General features: G+C 38.8%; 1 protein-coding gene across 1 annotated transcript in view; it reads left to right on the top strand.

Moving 5' to 3' along the window:
- The window catches only part of pde4d (phosphodiesterase 4D, cAMP-specific), a 159,247-nt gene that overhangs the window by 7,969 nt on the left and 133,358 nt on the right, over positions 1-17,920 (top strand). The window contains exon 2 of the mRNA XM_048242885.1: positions 13,551-13,654. Within this exon, the coding sequence (XP_048098842.1) occupies positions 13,613-13,654 (42 nt within the window). The 5' untranslated portion in view covers positions 13,551-13,612. The remainder of the gene's footprint in view (positions 1-13,550; positions 13,655-17,920) is intronic.

The raw sequence follows: 17,920 nt of genomic DNA, 5'->3' as shown, positions 1-17,920 counted from the left end.
ACATTTTACTAAATTGAGCTCTCGTTTTAAGCATAGTAAAACGAGTGTACCATTTACTAAAACGAGGGCACGATTTACTTAAACGAGGGCACGATCTATTAAAACGAGAGCACAATTTGTGAACATGGTTATAGAACATTGTGTGCACGATCTACTTAAACGTGGCCACAATTTGTAAAACGTGCACTCATTGTCTTGACACATGTAAACATGAGCACGTTATAGTATAGTTGTAGCACGTAGTAGTATATTCGAGATCTCGATCTACTAAAACGCACCCACGAATAATTAAAACGTGGGCTCGAAGAAATCAAATTGTGTGCACAAAAATGTAGTGTGGTGTCAAGGGGTATCCCCGGGAATGACGTCGGGAGGTGTGTCGCTTGTAGTGACGTAGGGGGAATCTCATTGATTGCAGTGCACCTGGATATAGTCATCATTAGGTAGGCTAATCACCCCTTGCAAGTGACGTCACGTTTTGTTCGCGCCACAGCAAAATAGCCTAGTGGACGGCAAGAACACGAATCAAATCAATGGGTTGTAATGGGACATATCGCACAGCTAGGAGATTATAGTGAGATTTAACCGTAGTAATGCCCTTCCACGACTGTTGGCTTATTGTTTGGAATACAACAACATCCCATGTTCTTGCATAGATATATTTTGGTTTGTTTTCTTTATGTTTCGGGAGTATTTCAACCACAATTGCATGCTTATCTCCTCAGTGTATGAAGCACAGCAGCGGTTGCTATAGCAACCATAGACTCTGAACAGGACGGCAGATAGCACTTAGGCAAAGTCTTTGGCAAGATCTGAATGTAAACAGATAATACCGTTCAAGTTTTTTAAAATTTCCTATTTCTTTCAATTCTTTAACTTAAGACATGTAAGAAGTAAGTTTATTCACAAGGCAACGCATTAACTGACGAAGTTACATTAGCCCTAGCACTATGAGCTACGATAAACGCAGCTAGAATAGCTAGCTTCTAAGTGTGGCAGCTAGTTATTATTTCATGTTCTGATATGACATTCTTAACGCTTTGACTATGTTACAACTGATAAAAAAAAGCAAGACAAATAAAGTAACCAAATCGCTTTGCAATATTTTTAGTCCAGAAATACTTATGGGTGTTCATTTACCATAATGTTAATTACAGTAGCCTAACGTAACGTTATCTCCCCTTGCTGTTACCACCAGTTTTAATAACTTTACATTTGCGATCATGATCCATTTCATCTAACAACACCACTGGCATCTTCTTTGACTATCAGACCCCAAACAGCAATACATTGAACTACAAAGATGTTATAGTAATGGTGTTCAGTTCATCATAATCTTTATGACATAATGTAATTTGCCGTCCGTCTCCCATCTTTTTGCCGTCCAGCATGGAGCCATCACGTGACTTAAGTCACGTGTCTGCAAGGGGTGAATAGGTGGGAGAGCAGATGATTGTGTGTGTTTGCACAAGCCCCTTCCCATCTTCGTCCAGCTGAGGGGTATTTCACAAAGGCAGAATTAAGACATCCAAGATAAGTGATAAAACGAGGTTTGACATAGCGTTGTCTGGTCATCCTAGCTCAACACGTTTCACTAATGCCAATCCAGGATGAGTAGGAGCGACTATGTCAAGCCAGGTGTATGTAATTCAGGATGTGTGCGCGTTCTCGTTTCTGCTCCAAAGTGCCCACGGTTGGAATAAAAAAACGCTGAAAATAGCGCCATTCACACAAAGTGAACAACCGCTTTTGATATAGACTAACAATGAAGTAAAGTTATACTTTTTAGAATGGGGAATCATGGCTATTTCTGTAAAACAGCAGAAGTAGGCGTGGTAGACCAACTGAATGCAAATTTACCCACGTGTGAGTGCTTCCTTGTCTCAGCACACAACATCATTAAGAAAGCGCTTGCCACTGTAAAGAATGCACATAGTATGATTTACCTTAATATTATAGTTGAAAATACCTTCGAAAACTTGCCCCTCTACTTCCAATCAACTACAGTAGGCTATTCATCAAACGTCTATCAAAATAAGCAAACAATAAGTACCTAGGCCTATGTTAATAATTATAAGGTTATCACAATTAAAATAATAACTATATGGTAGTAGGCAGACAATCTGTTTTGTTTTGCGAGCAAATACATTTAGCAAATAGTTTATAAATGGAAAGGCTTTAATTAGCTGCCTACGGTTATCATCACATTACCAATATGAACCGTCACAGACAGGTGTAGGCCTAGTCCATGCCAAGGTAACACGAAGTTGCCACCACAGCACAGCGAGCGGTGAGAAAATGTCGGGAATTACTAAATGTGAGCACGAAATACATATTTTGAGAGCTCAATTTAGGCCTACAACAGGGTCACATTTTATTAATTCGAGGGCTCAATTAAAGGAAAACGTGCTCACGTTTTATTATTTCGAGGGCTCAATTAAAGGAAAACGTGCTTACAAATTATCACGACCAGAAAAAATACCACTCTCGGGCTCCATACATGTAGGCTACATATGCAAGAAAAAGTAGTACATGCATGTATAAGGTTTTAGTGCATATATGTGACCTATTCTTGATATCTGGCCGAGGGGGGTGCCTCATACATGCTGCTTTCTATCTGTAAGCCCCTTAAAGGCACCCTTAACAAGATTTGCTCTCGGGGTCCCCCTACAGTTGAGAAGCGCAATAATAAACAAACTAAATATGCGTCTTTTGCAGCAAAGTATGAACATAAGTCCGATATAATATAGAGGGAATACACCGACAACAGTCTGTAGAAGAAGATCTCTGAATTCCTGTAGTATAACATTTTGAATTTGTCTGTGTTTGTGTGTGTGTGTGTGTGTGTGTGTGTGTGGGGGGGGGGTTGTTAGCTTCCTACCCAAAACTAGACAGTCGCTAAGTCGGTAATTGCCTACAGAGGGCCGCTCAGACAATGGCAGAAGTGCCGTTTGTCATGTTTTGATGTTATGTGCCATCAAAATAATTATTTTGGAAATGTTATGTAATGGTCAAAAAACTGTTAAGAGTGCCTTTAAGCCTCATGCTAATCCTATCGTGTCCTGTAGTCATAACCCTAGTCTTGTAGGAATTCATGCAGGATTAATGCCAAGCCTTTCCCACAGTCTGATTACCCTGAAAATCCAGAGTTCTCGGGAGAGCACAATGGAATTGTCTCTGCGAGACACTCTGGCAATGATGCACGTTACTTTTACCCCTTGCATCCCGGGGAACCAATCAAATCGGCGGATCTGATATAGGCGGGCCAGAGGCAAGCTAATTTGATGACGACAGCGCTGCAATGTTGGAGGTCAGTTAACATTGGTCGTAGTGATATCCAATTGCGTCAAAGTCCGGAATCATTCAGAGTAAACATTGGTCTAGTGTTATCCAATTGCGTGCAGTGAGATTTTAAAATGCATGCTTGGTGCCGCCCCTCGAGTTGGGCCATAACATTGTTCGTGGCCAGACCCTTAATCTTTCTAGATTACCAGGGTCTGGATTTTCCAGGATGTCTGATGGCATCTTGGACCAAGACGAACTGAGCTAGCATGCTAGTTGCCCGTGTAAATCCTCACACCCCTAAAGTTAAGAACGCTTCTAACCGCTGAGTTGGAAGCCTGGGCTTTTAGCTCAGTGGTTAGGGCGTTCGACTTCCATGCTGGTGTGTGTTGAGGTGGTGGGTTCGAGGGCCGTGAGCGGCGGACGAATTACGACCTCGGTTACATATACTTAATCTCATTAGACAGTGAATTTTGTAGTTTTTACGTTATATCTAAATATGCAGAGGTGACACAGCTGACTCATCGCCTGACACAGATGGATTGATTACCCTTTTCTCACAAGTGATAGCTCACATTTTAGACTGAGACGTGGTTCTGTATTAGGACATTGTGTCGTGCTGTAAGACAGTTCAGACTCTGTTTTGCTGTGTCACTCCAGATTTGAGGTGGGTGAGCTCTCTCTGGGTGCATGCTGAGAATGCATAGTGTTCACTTTAAATTACCATTCAAGTGTCATTCATAATTCATTCATACTTTCAGTAATTTTAATATAATCAAGTTCCAAATATCCTGTGCCCCTGAATAAAATATGCTTAATTTGCTTTCCATTCCATAATAGCCTAATCAATAACCGATGAGTATAACACATGATGATATGAGGGACTTTCTGTCAGTCATCGTCTACACTTAATTAGAAGGCAATTTAATCATGGCTGTACATGACTGTTGAGGTCTAATTGGATCATCGTCAAACTGATGTCCACAAACAGGGCGGACAAAAAAAATACTTTGGAAAAGTCCGTTGACCCTGACATGATACAATGATGGTTCCATTAAAGCGAAGAGCCTCTCAAAGTTAGAGGGGAGCTAATGTGACCAGAGAGGCCGAGAACTCCTCCCCTGGGCCTCTGTGAAAGGGCACGATCAAGTCCTTTTCCCAAACTCTTACCCTGACACATGAGTTTCGCAGCCAGAATACGCAAGCAGCTGGCAAGACGCACTGAGAAGCGCTTGACATCAAAGCCATTATGACTGAGCAAATTCAACACAGAGCATCCCAGATGAGGCCAATAGACAAAAGTGTGCCCTGAAGGGAACAAAGCAAAGATCTGTTTACTGATGCTGGGTGGAGAAACTGGAGACAAGAATAGATACTCAGAGTGCCCTCACCATCGTTTATTTAATCTTACTCCATTCCAAAATGTTTGCCTTTTCATCGTTTACTTGAATGTTTATGTAAATGTTTTATTATTGGAAATGTCACTTAAGGCAAAGGGTAAGGCTTGGTTCAGTTTTATTTCATGAATACATTACTGTTATTTTCCAATGGCTTGACCCAATTATGTGTTTTCTAAAGCCATGTACCAGTATTTGTGTGAAAAGGAGGACTTAGGATGAGATGCTTTACATAGAAAAGTTTCCATAAACAAATAGGACATTTGTTAATTTTCGGTGTTTTGGTAATGTCACGATAAACAATCGCAATTCCTTCCCCTCTTCCATGCCTTACATACTTTGTAAGATATTTTTGTGCAGACCAACTCTGGCAAAATAAGTCAGATTAACGTTAATGTTTCAGCGGCCAGTTGTCTTTACAGGCTATCCCTTACTTGTGCAGTTGTTCTATGATGCATTATTTTCCTAGTGATTAAATTATACTTCCATAACTGATTAAAAGGTTCAAAGAAGCATTTCTTGGATATTGGTTCCCAGTGTTCTGAGAGCCATACAGTTTGTCATATGGTTAGGTCCTTTAGATTATTTGGTTCACATGAAATTCAGACGTTAATGTTATTTTAGCAAAACGGATAGTATTTCCCATATGAAACATTGAAAATCCCTGAGACTCTCTTCAGCTCATGATCAATACAGATAGTTTTTTTGCACCATTAGCTCTACAGGGCAATGTGATTTACAACTGTCAAGATGAAGTAATCCTCAGTGGCACAACAACAAAAATGGCATGGGACAACCATACACAGATCACTGAATTTGACATCCTGGATGAATATTGGCCATCTCTCACTTGTGGCAGCTCTACCATGAGACATTAATCACTATAATGAAGTATTTAACATGTTCTTAGTCTGTAAGCAGCTGAGTTGAAATAGCCATTCTTCACTTTTCCCCTAATCAACTGCCCCTGCTTGCACATCCACTCAGTGTTTGTGTGAGTCACTCTGTTTACTGGGTGCATCAAGTCAGTGTGATTGTTTGTTTTTTTCTTTATAGCAGAGCTCAATTCTCTCAGATTCCATTTCAGTCTGTCATCTGAAATCCCCTGAGAGCTGCTACGATTGATGTGTCTACTGCGGACTGGCCTGCCTGCCTGCCTATGTGACCCATCTACCCTTAGCCACCGCAGCCTTTAAGGCTCTCACGTGGCAGGAAGCCTGCTGCAGCACTAGCAGACCAATAGTTCCTCAATTACCTGAGATACACCACAGAGCCTCTCCCTGAGTCCCTCATTTCCACCCACCTCCTCCTCCTTGTGCTCCACTTTTCAGTACGTTTCTGGAGGTAGACTGATGAACTGTGAAGGTGGACAAAAGTTCTGCTGGACTGCAGAGGAGAGGACTAATCCCAGGGACTCTTACAAAGACCCCCACAAGGGGGAGCTGTTACATTAGTGAACAGTCGGGTTGTAAACACTGGTGGGCTATTTAATATCCCCCAACACACACACACGCACACACACACATTACTGTTTGCCTTATTATAGAATCAATTTAATTTCAAGTACATACCGCCTTCAAGTTGTGTTGGTAATAATGGTTAATGATAAAATACCATCACCGAACTAGTGCAACAATAATTTGGTCAGTCATCCTTGTCGATATGAAAGACCATCCTAATGAAAGTAAAGTCATGTTTTCCATTCTTGGCTATGGATATGAAAATTGGATTGAAATGGCATTGTTTGGCCCTCCTTTAAAGGGGCATGTACAAGTCACAGTCTATTAAACTTGCATTCTGTATCATTTGCCACAGACACTAATAATCCAACATCTTGTTCTGGTTCTGATAATAGAAAACATTTCATCATAACATAACAATCCCACTCTTATAAATATATAATGTAGTTTAGCCTTTCCTATCCAAGAACACAATTATGATCTAGATATATACAATCAGACCATACACAGAAAAACAAGGCCTACACAAGAAACATTATTTTGGTTATGAAGTGGGGTGTTGCAGTAATACCAGTACACAATGTTTACTTGTTGACCCTCTGATAAGAAGTTTGACCCAAAATATTTTGTCAGTGGCTTAAAAATAAAGGTAGAAATAGAAAATGTAACAATAACTCTTCTTTTTACAGTAGGCTAATTAGAGGACTACTAAAAGGAACCGATGTGGTGGTATACACTAGAATTTTGTCCTAAACATATTACACCACTGAGGGCAGATCATTTGAAGTTGAACATGGCATGGTGTTATCTCCTAGCTTCCATTACTTATCTCATAAAGGTCATGTTTTTTATTCAAATCTTTCACACATTACAGGGTAAGCTGCATTTTTGTATTTGCAATCAAAAAACTCCAGTGTTTCTGGCTCTGTAAATGGGAAACAAAGCCGCTCATTAAGTCAACATACTATTCCTTCCAGGCAATGTATTAACGGCCAATAATGTAATAACAGCTAATAATGTAATAATTTTAATGTAATAAAGCCAATAATGTAATAACTTGCCAATTTGCCAACTTGCCAATAATGTCAATTATTATTAATTATTAGTGCTGTCAAACAATTAAACATTTTAATCACGATTAATCCCTGAATTCCTATAGTTAATCACGATTAATCACATATTTTATCGCATGATTAAAATTCTATTATTTTGCATTTCTGAACTTTCCAGGAGTCCATGTTAACAATATAAAGCAATTATTGTGTATCTTGATTAGGATTCAAATGAAAGCAAAGCAAGTTACTTCATTAACTTAACTTTAAGATGTAGGTCTAGGCCTATTTGATTATTTCAAATCAAATTTCAAAAGATGTGCAGCAGACCTGAGGCAACACAATATATTCTTCAGAAATATAGCTAATAAAGGGCATAACAAACATAAAATACTATATTTATTATCTTTGAGTTCAGTTGAAAATAAGGAACTTTTCGACATGAGTGCTCTGCCATTTTATAGGCCTACAGTCTATGGTGCGCTGTCACTTGCCACACACATCAGCGCCGAAGTTTTTAACACGCAAACACTGGATGAACAATGGATTTTATGGAGCAGCGTGACCAAATATAACTGAATCGTGATTTAGCCTACGGGCGCAAAGTCGCGATGCTGGTGTGCAGAGTTGTATTGAAAAGAATGGAATCTAATGTACAGTAAATGAATGTCGAAAGCAGAGTGCATCTCACTCATGTCGGCATCGGTGTCCAAAGCAATTTAAAACACCATTCAGCTGACTGGGAGTTCAGAACTGCGTTGGTGTTTATTGTACGAATCTACTCTTTGGCCGGCTTGTAAGCTCAAACAAGTGTGTGCAGCATGCCTTTACGTAGCCTACTAAAGGCGCATCATCATAAAGATAGGCTACATTTAATCTGCATCACGCCCCATTTTAGCGGAAAACAAGTTAACATACATGTATCATTGATTCTAATGGGAAAGACAGATAGCCTAATCACACCTTGACGTTACATCTAGTTATTAATTCACAGGCCATTCAATAATTTTACTAACACGGTAGTTATAAAGAATTATGTGCATGTTACTTAGGCTACTCATGTCGAAACGATGTAGCTACATTACAACCCATTCAGCACGTAGCCTACTTCACACTACCATATATCCCATGTAAAACGGTTAGCTTGCTAGCTAGCTAACTGTGGAACTTCAGTATAACAGGCATAGCCAATTATCTCACCTAGTTGTAGGAAAAAGGCTACGTTCATATTACAAGTGATAGAATGAATGTGTGACTTATGTTTAGTTGATGTTATGACATGTAAAGTTAAGCTTGCCGAACTTAGTTATAGTCAGCCAAGGGCAGTTTGACTGTGCCTACATTCGTTCGTGACACTGTTATTAGTAGGCTAAACTGGAAAGAGCAAAAACTAGGAACATAGGCCTAATGGTCACATTAATCCCATAAACACACAGATAACTCTTACACCAACCTTATTGTGTGCCTTTTATTCACGTTTGTTTCAAGATTTAGTAAGTATAACCCCTTTTCGCTCCCCACTTCTATGCAGCATAGGTTTCCATTATCCAAACAGCTCCCTTTCCTCTAAAAGGGGGCGTGTACATGCAGCACGGTCTAGCTAGATCCAGTGTGGTGTTGTAGTTCTTCTAACGTTACTAGTTGTTGCAACAGATTGTGAAAAAACTACAAAGTTTGTTACACCAAAAAGAACGTTAATCTCGCGATAAAAACGTTAACGTTTACGTTAACGCCGTTAATAACGCGTTTAACTGACAGCACTATAGACCTCTCCAGAATAAGTCCCGCCTCCTAACTTCCGTATCCATCCAACCTTCGGTCGTCAAATGTCTATGGGAAATAACATGGCATTTTGAAAGATCATACCTGTCAAACTCTGTAGGTGACAAAGTAGAAAAAGCTGCTGGGCAAATTGGCCTACACACTTCTGCCATCTAGTTTCCACCAGTGGAAACTAGATGGCAGAAATGTAGGCCAATCTGCCCACCAGCTTTTTCTACTTAGCTACCTACAGATGTTTTACCGTATGATATTTCAAACGCCATGTTATTTCCCATAGACAATCGACGCCCGGAAGTTGGATGGATACGGAAGTTACGGAGGCGGGACTTATTCTGGAGAGGTCTATTAATTATTACATTATTGGCTGGCAGCTACATTATCGGCTGGGTAAAAAAAAAAAAATGTAGTAGCCTAATAATGTAATAATCAGCTTATTGGAGGCCAAGCAGGAAAGGCATATGTGTGTTTATGTGTCTGTGAGGGTGTTTGCGTGTGTGTGTGTGTGTGTGTGTGTGTGTGTGTGTGTGTCTGTGAGGGTGTTTGCGTGTGTGTGTGTGTGTGTGTGTGTGTGTGTGTGTGTATGTGATTATCCGTGTGTGTGTGTGTACATGCCTGTGTGTATTTATGTGTTTGTGTACATGTCTGTGTTTGTGTGTGTGCGCATGTGTGTTATTTATCGATGGGTGTAAAGTCACTAAATGTACACATAAATGGCCCCCATGGATAAGTTATCATTTATTACATTATTGCCAAAAACTTATTACGTTATTGGCAAGTTATTACATAATTGGCTTTATTACATTAATTGGCCGTTATTACGTTATTGGCCGTCATTACATTATTGGCTGCTACAATCATGTTGCTTTAAAATGGAAGCATTTGATTGATGGAGAGCATGGTTGGATACCTGCCATGCAGAGAATTGGCATACTCCCACATAGGCCTACTGTATACATTCAGTAATAGAATATGGATGCTGAAATATAATTTCCTATTTCTGGTCCACAGTTTAACAAAGCACAAAATGGCTTTTGTTTTGAAGCATTTGCTCACAAGTCTCGATTTGCCAAGGTGAACAAGTATTAGCATTTCAGAGGGCACCCATTCTACAAAGGTGGGATTATGACATCTTTCATCATCTTCTTGAAATTTCTGTTCTATCTTCAATCTCAACAAAAATCATATCTTATGCTAATATTCCCCATTGAGCAATAACCTGCTCACAACAAAGCTTTTCATACCATTCATTTTGATATTAAATTTGACATTGTAGCTATAAGCCTGAACATCGTCAAACTCCTCATGAATTATTCAAACCACATAAAGCAGACGGTGAACATAAATAAATATCAGTGACAGCATAAAGGTTACTCCAAAGTCAGCCACCCCAACTCTTCACTGAGGGCTACATTCATGATTTATGTTTATTTTTCTGAAAACAACCATAGATCTTCAGTCAGTCAGACAGTCTTCCTAAACAATTCCAAACAAATAAGTCTGCATACCAAAATCAAAGTAAACACAGCCCACTTGGGCTTACCATTTCATTGGATGTATAACTTCCACATGCATATCCAAGTGCACAGACTGCGTTCTCTCTGACTTGTTTGTGTGTGAAAACTAGTTATACAAACTGTCATTTTTTATCAGTAGATAGGTTTGTTGTGGCATGTTTGCTTGTATCATCACATTCTCCATGTGATAAATTTGAGCTGACTGGCATTGACTTTGGGAAAGATAACCTAGCATCCCTGTGCAGCTATACGTCAAAAGCCAGGGAGTCAACATCAGATTCGATTTTCTGTCAGAATGGCAGTTATCCCCTGTATAGACACTAGACAGTTAATTTATTATTTGTTTGTTTTTTTGGACTTTGGAGTCCTCAGAATTGTTTGCCTCAGCTGAAGACAGAGCACCAACGCTCTTACCCAATAACATTTGCTGTGTTGATTGACTCACTCACAGGTCTTGTTTAGAAATGCAGCAGATTCAACATTCTCTGGCATGCTCTGTTTTCCCCACTTACTCCAAAGCAATTTTGCAGTGTTTTCATATTCTGATCGAGACATTAAGTCCTGGCGGCCTTTTAGCTCCCTATTTTGTGACTTAAGTGTGCCCATACGGCTGTGATGGATGACCCTACCGTCAATTCCCAGACGGTGTGCTCCATAATGGCACGATTCAATGTTTCAGCCTGACACAAAATAAATATGAGATGCGAGGAACACCGTGACGCTCAGCTGAGAGAGGCACGGAGAAGAATCCACTTTAAAGTTAATCTAATGCTAACAGAAGACCCCATCTGTAGTGTGGCTCTCGTAATGTCTTTAGAGGTATTAAAAGAAATGATCCACAGTTGCAGGCTTCCTCTCACCGCCCGATTCCAATCAGTATAGGGTGGATCTAATGAACTGCCAGTGTTCTTGAAGCAAAGTCAGTGTGGTCTGGATTATAATCAATATTGATGTCCAGCCGAAGTGGCACTTACAGTTGGATGGATGGACCATTGGAGCTTTCTCAACTGTGATTTCCAAACGAGAGGACAGAAGTGATGGAGGGTGCTCTGCGTGCAGACAGTATTCCATTTGAAGAGGGATAAGAGGTGACAGGCACAAGCTTGGCAAATAAGAGCAAGAGCAATTGCAACTATCTGAAGAGGCTGGATCTTCAACAAAGCATTATGATGTTAAGCATCTGCACTCTAAAAAATAATACACTGGCTCAACTTAAAAAAATTGAGGTAACAATTTGCATTGATCTTTTTAAGTGATTTCAACTCAAGCCATTTTTGAGTAAATACTGTGAGACTTATATAGTTAGAACAACTGAATTATATTATATGATCAAATTAATATAATTAAGTTGGTTCAACTTAATTAAGCTTTTAGAGGACAGTTGATTGTTGATTGTGTTAAACTAATTGAGTTCTTCTCACTATAAAAGTCTCACAATATTTACTCAAAAAAAACAACTTGAGTTGAAATTACTTAAAAAATTAAGGTAACAATTTGCATGGATCTTTTAAGTTATATTAACTTACTTCACTTCTGTCTGAATAAAAGCACACAGCAATTTAAATTTTCTGAAAGCATTGTTTATTTTTTAAAGCAATGGCAACTGGTCCAGTTGTGCAATGAATGAATGTAGAGATCCGTCTGAATTGTCATTTATCTGTATAAAAGAAAGGCACAATGTTAGAAAAAATTTACCTCAAGACAAACAACAAAAAATGAACAAAATCTATGTGGTTGGCAGGGATTGACACAGAATATTTCTCAAACTTCAAAAATAAATAAATGTTGGCCTACCTATTAGGCCTATGTTCAGGTTAAGCTAAGAATGTCAAATGGCCCACAAACCTTCATAAATAGTGACAATGTTAGGCTTAACTAGGGCGACCAAATATGATCCTCAAACACGTGCAGTGTTAGAACTAGCAATGCTAAAATGTTAAGTGCTGAATGCAGCTGCCACTGTGAAGTTTGAAGACACCAGACAGCTAAATTTACCTTTACTAACTCCAAATTATCAAAGGGCAGGCTGCAGGTAACATTGAAGACGCCAGCTACCAAAGTCATCTTTTCAAATGGTTTAATTACCGTGCAAGCAGCAGCTAGCTTGGAAGACACGATAGCTACTGTCTGTAGATAGCTAGGTAAAATCCATCTTTTCAAATATTCAAATTAGCAAAGGGCAAGCTGTAGCGTTAATTTCATTTGTAGTGTCACGTGACAAAGATTTTGATGCACTGTGTGCCGTTGTTTGATAGCTGTTGCTTTTAAAACAAACACAAAAATAGTAGGCTAGACTACTTTGCACGTACCTTTGATGTTCGATGCAGGCTACAGGATCCTGTGCCATCATTTCTGTTACTTCTCAGGCGTGGTCTGGAAGGTTCTGAACGTTCAGTCGTGTTATCAGCTTTATAAGTTTGGTCCGCGAGATTTACAAGTTTCAGTAACTTAATACTTTCTATTGTTAGGTGAAAGCAAGACTGTGTGTTGAAAATCCATATATAAATAAGTTGAGACAGCTTTCTTTCTTTTTTAGTATGACAAACTCCTTAAAATAAGTTGTCAACTCACCTATACATGTACAAGTAGCAAACTTAATTTTTTTATGTCGAAAATGTTCTTCATTTTAAGTTTTATCTACTAACCTCATGAATCATTTTTTAGAGTGTGTGCATGTTAGGTGCTACATGATTTGTCATCCTGATTTTTTGGATGTCAGCGTCACTCTCAGAAACACACACACACACACACACAATGAATGATTTCCCATGACACCCATTTCTTACACAATATCTCACCTATTCTATTATGTTTATGTCTTTATGATACATTTGCCATGTGCTATCTGATATTTGATCCTCACAGGTGTTGTGATGTTAAAGTTGTCCATCACAACCAAAACTGCTATAACAAAACTTAACATAATACATAAAAATACAACATGGAGTACAACTGAAAACAGTCTTTTTTATCAGTGAAATTTGACTACACTGTTGGACCTCTAGAATAGATCCACTGACTGAAAGAAAGCCATACTCTGTCTTCTGTTTTGTTGCCATACAGAGAGAAAGGAAAGTTCTGCAGTCTGTTGTCGAAGTCCCTCTGGCAGATTGCTTGGCCACACAATGCAAAAGGATGCCAGCGCTGGAGAGAGCCAGACTGAGAGTGTGAGTGAATTTCACATCCTTGTTTATATACTCCCTTGCAGAATGTAAATGCTTAGAACTTTACTATGGGCAATACACGCATGCAAGTACAGTACAAGAACTATGAAAATAGTTGTCGACTGTCACAGACACTTTTTGGAAATGGTAAGGCAGTTTTTCATTGTCACTGTTTGATGGCATTTGGTTCATAACTTCCAACCAAAAATGTCTGACTGACACAAAACTCCTGGGTTTTGAGAAGTGTTGTGTGAATATATGGTATGTACCTTTTTATGTTAAGTACCCTAGTCATTCGTCAACATGTGAAAGACAAGAGAATACACAATTCAAATTCAAATCAAAGGGCAAGTATGTTGACCTCTGTAAGTCAAGCATGGCTATACAAAAATATAGGTACTCGACTGAAAATGTCCATATACAGTTAAAACAATAGTTAAGGAGTTCCAATCAACTGGAAATGTGACAAACTTGCCTGGACAAAAGAGCCATATTTATATAAAAAAAAAAATAATACAATTCTACAGAGTTCAGATCAGCGGACTGAGATAAAGGTATACCTTCACTATACGATTAGGTAACACTGCTATTGATTTAAAAAATATTTATGTACAACTCATACAAGAACATTTAAATATATAGTTGTACTATATTATTCTCATTCATGTTCTGTTGTGTCTTGCCTACATCGATGAAGAGGATTTGTTTTTGTTATAGGATACTTTGACAACTGCTGACCTATACCCTGGATGGCCAGCATTATTTTCAGGCACTTCTCCACAGGATAACCGTCATCCTTAAACATGATAATGATGGAACTGTCTTTAATAGTCAACATAGTACCAATATCCTCTCTGACACTGACAGTTATCAGTTGCACAATGATCTGCCAATCAATTGTTTGCTTTTAAGCCATGACAACAATGTCCTCTAGTTTTCACTAGACATTGACATTGCTGTAATACATGAATAGGCTATTCAAAAGCGTATTTAACTATTGAATGTATTTGTAGTTGTCACAGGGGAAAAAACAATTAAATGAAAACAAAAGAATCATCACATTTTGTATTGCGCTATAGGTTCCGAGTTTAATTAGCATGGCTGACCTTTGTGCCATTATCGAGGACTGCAGAAGTGGTCTATAACTAGATTTGTTTTTTTTTTAGTTTTTAAGCTCAATTATAGCCCAAGATGCCTGCAGAAAGCCTTGAAGCACAGCAAGGTGTTTCATACTGACACATTGCTTATTGGGTGAAAACACCTTCTGAAAAATAGTCATCACAATTTCATTACTTCATTACATTCTGTGTTTGGGGGTGTAGGGTGAGAACTAGGGAGAGCCTGTGTGGCCTTGCTATAGGTTCCTAGTGTTTGATCCTTGGGACAGTCAAGTAGAAGAGCTGACATGGAAACTGCTTATAGGTAATGAACACCATGAATAATCATGACTTACGCAATGAGCATTACCATGGATACAGGATATGGATGCAACAGTCTCTGCCTGAATCTAATTATGGAACAGACATGGCACAGACACCAGTTTTCCTAAGCACACACCAATCTTCAATTAGAGAGCAGCAGGGATTGGGGTGAAATATGTTTGTGTAAACAACAGACACGTTACGGTAGGAGGTGTTCAGAGGACACAGGGCATCTCCCTTGTAGGTGTTTTGAATGTTCAAAGTTTCAAATAACACTGCCTCTCCGCCCAGAATATTTTTATTTCACATCCAATGGTGTGAGACAACGTTTTTTATTTAGCTACTTATTTATTTATGCACAAGGCCAACAGTTGCATATTTCACAGAGGTAATCAGATTAGGATGCTCTCCAGAAATGGAAGGCTTCTGTTGGAGGTTAATTTGTTTACCGGGAAGCTGAACGCTGCTTCCCCCAAGTGGTGTCCCTGTTACCCCAAGTGCCTCTGTTTTCCTTGCAAATGAAGGCAGCTAAGTTGCAATATTGTTCTCCACCTTGTGTAAAGAAATGCCTCCTGTATAAAGTTCTCATTTCACCCTTGGTTGGCCTTGATTACACCAGATAAATTTAGTATGGGGAGGTTCACTTACCCTCACAGATGCACTAAAAGAGGAAGAATGAACACACCTCTTAAACTGTAAGATGGAATATGCAGCAGATTGGAATTGGGAAACGAGGCATAAAAGTAAATTAAAAGCGATAATTCGGTCCAAGACAAAATCTGCAATGGAAAGACTGCAAAATGAGAAGACTGCATTATACCATTATTTTCTTTTATAATTAAGAAATATAACAAATTATTATCTTATAAATTGGAAAAACAGTTTTATGATTCATTCTTTTGTCCAAAATCTTATTCGATACGCAACTCACAAATTAAAGCAACATATCATGTTCCATGCCAACAGCGTTTTCATGGGTACATTCTACTTGGATTTGAATGTTTTATTTAACTGTTTCAAATCTTAGCTGGCTAATTGATGTCCTTTTCCAGACATTTTATCATTAAATAAATGGCAATATCGTGACCAGAGACTTGGTTCCACTGAAGGTGGGAATGAGTTTCTTTGAAGGTCAGGTTAAAAAAAAAACGCACCAAAGAAACACTCTGTTTGCTTTGGTGCTTTCCAGTTTGCTGGCCATAACTGTTTAATTAATTTCAGTTACGCCATTAATAATGCATGAGACCATGACTTTTAAGCTCTGAATGAGAATCCCCCCCAGAACGCAATGCGGACTGATAAAAATAAAAATGTTTACATATTGAGCAAATGTCAAAGTTTTGATTGACAAACCAATCACACGGGGCAGTCAGTGCAGCAGAGCCTGAGGGAGCCACTGGGTCTGTTCTTATAAAGGAGTGTCATCTTGAGACAACATATAAATAAAACTGAATCTCAATGTCACTGTCTGTTGCTGGACGTGTCAGTTATGCCTGGCTTCGCTTCAAGCCCTTCTCTCATAACTAAGGATCAGTTTTAGACACCTATGTCACAGACACTCAAAAGGAAATTCAGTGGTGATGGGAATCGTACAATATTATTCAATGTCACCATTTGTGAGAGTTAGTGGATAATCAACTAAACCTAAATCAGTGATACAGGCGTTCATGCTTTCCAGTGTACCCCCATAATTGTTCCACATTAGATTCAGGTAACATGACATAATCACATATATTTTGTCATGTCTATGGCATGTTGACAGGACATCTGTGGGAGGAATGGAGCGCAACTGTTCTAAGAAACTAATATACTTACACTAATATCATCAAATGCACTTACAGCAGGTGTAGCTGTCTTGCCCAATGTTATGAATTGTGGGTGAAATCATATTTCTGGTAAACAAGGACTGGTAACATTTCAGGCTGTTTGCACAGTGCTGTCCCCTCCCTCCTCTGGATCAATATGGCTTTGGGTGTCCCTAGAGTTCCACAGCACAGTCTCAAGCACAGTCTGCATCAAGAATTCCATATAAAAAACAGTATGTGACAGGAAATGTAATGTTCTTCTTCATCATCATCTTTTTTTGCTTTTCCATGTCACCTAAGCTGTTTTTTTTGTTGTCTTTTTTGCTTTTTCTTTGAACAGCCTGCTCTCAAATCAGCAGTCCTAAATTGTACTTTAAAAGTTTGAGGCACAATTTAATGAGTGGGGTTTAATTAAGTGTGATTTAAATGGGAGTACCTTTAGGGGGATCTAAGATGTGGCTTTTTAACAGGAAATGAATAGAGAGAGAAAAACAGAAAAAAATGTTGGAATAAAATATTAAAGTAAAGGGACATTTCATGGTATATCTTGTTACAATTTAGGGATCATGGTCCCAAAAGATTAATAAATGATTAATGATACAGACATATTCTTTATCCTAATACTTTATTCTAATAATGTGGGCAACAGGCAACAGAATGGCAAACATTGAATAAAAAGCATGTGGGCTTTTCACACTTCCATCCTAAATGCTCACAGGAATTGCAGTGCAATGCAGTGCAGTGGAACTATGTGCAGTAATCATTTGATCTATGGAAGCGAAATAACCAATGGCTCAGCCACCCAGGGTGCCGATCATCCATAGTGATGATCTTTGACCTATTTCAGATTAATCTGGCTGGTTGAGTTTCACAGAGAGTAAGATGAGATGCAAAGAGATGGGAGACGTTGAATTAAATGGGAAGCGCTGATACTTTGATCACATTACCCCTCCCTGGGCTTATAATGTATAAGATAATTATTTTTGGAATGACAGCTCATAATTTCACAATGATGACTGCCATTATTCAGGTGCTTCAACACA

The sequence above is a fragment of the Alosa alosa genome, chromosome 5 (assembly GCF_017589495.1).
Source record: "Alosa alosa isolate M-15738 ecotype Scorff River chromosome 5, AALO_Geno_1.1, whole genome shotgun sequence".
Classification (NCBI taxonomy): Eukaryota; Metazoa; Chordata; class Actinopteri; order Clupeiformes; family Clupeidae; genus Alosa; species Alosa alosa.
This window is presented reverse-complemented; position numbering and strand designations above follow the sequence as displayed.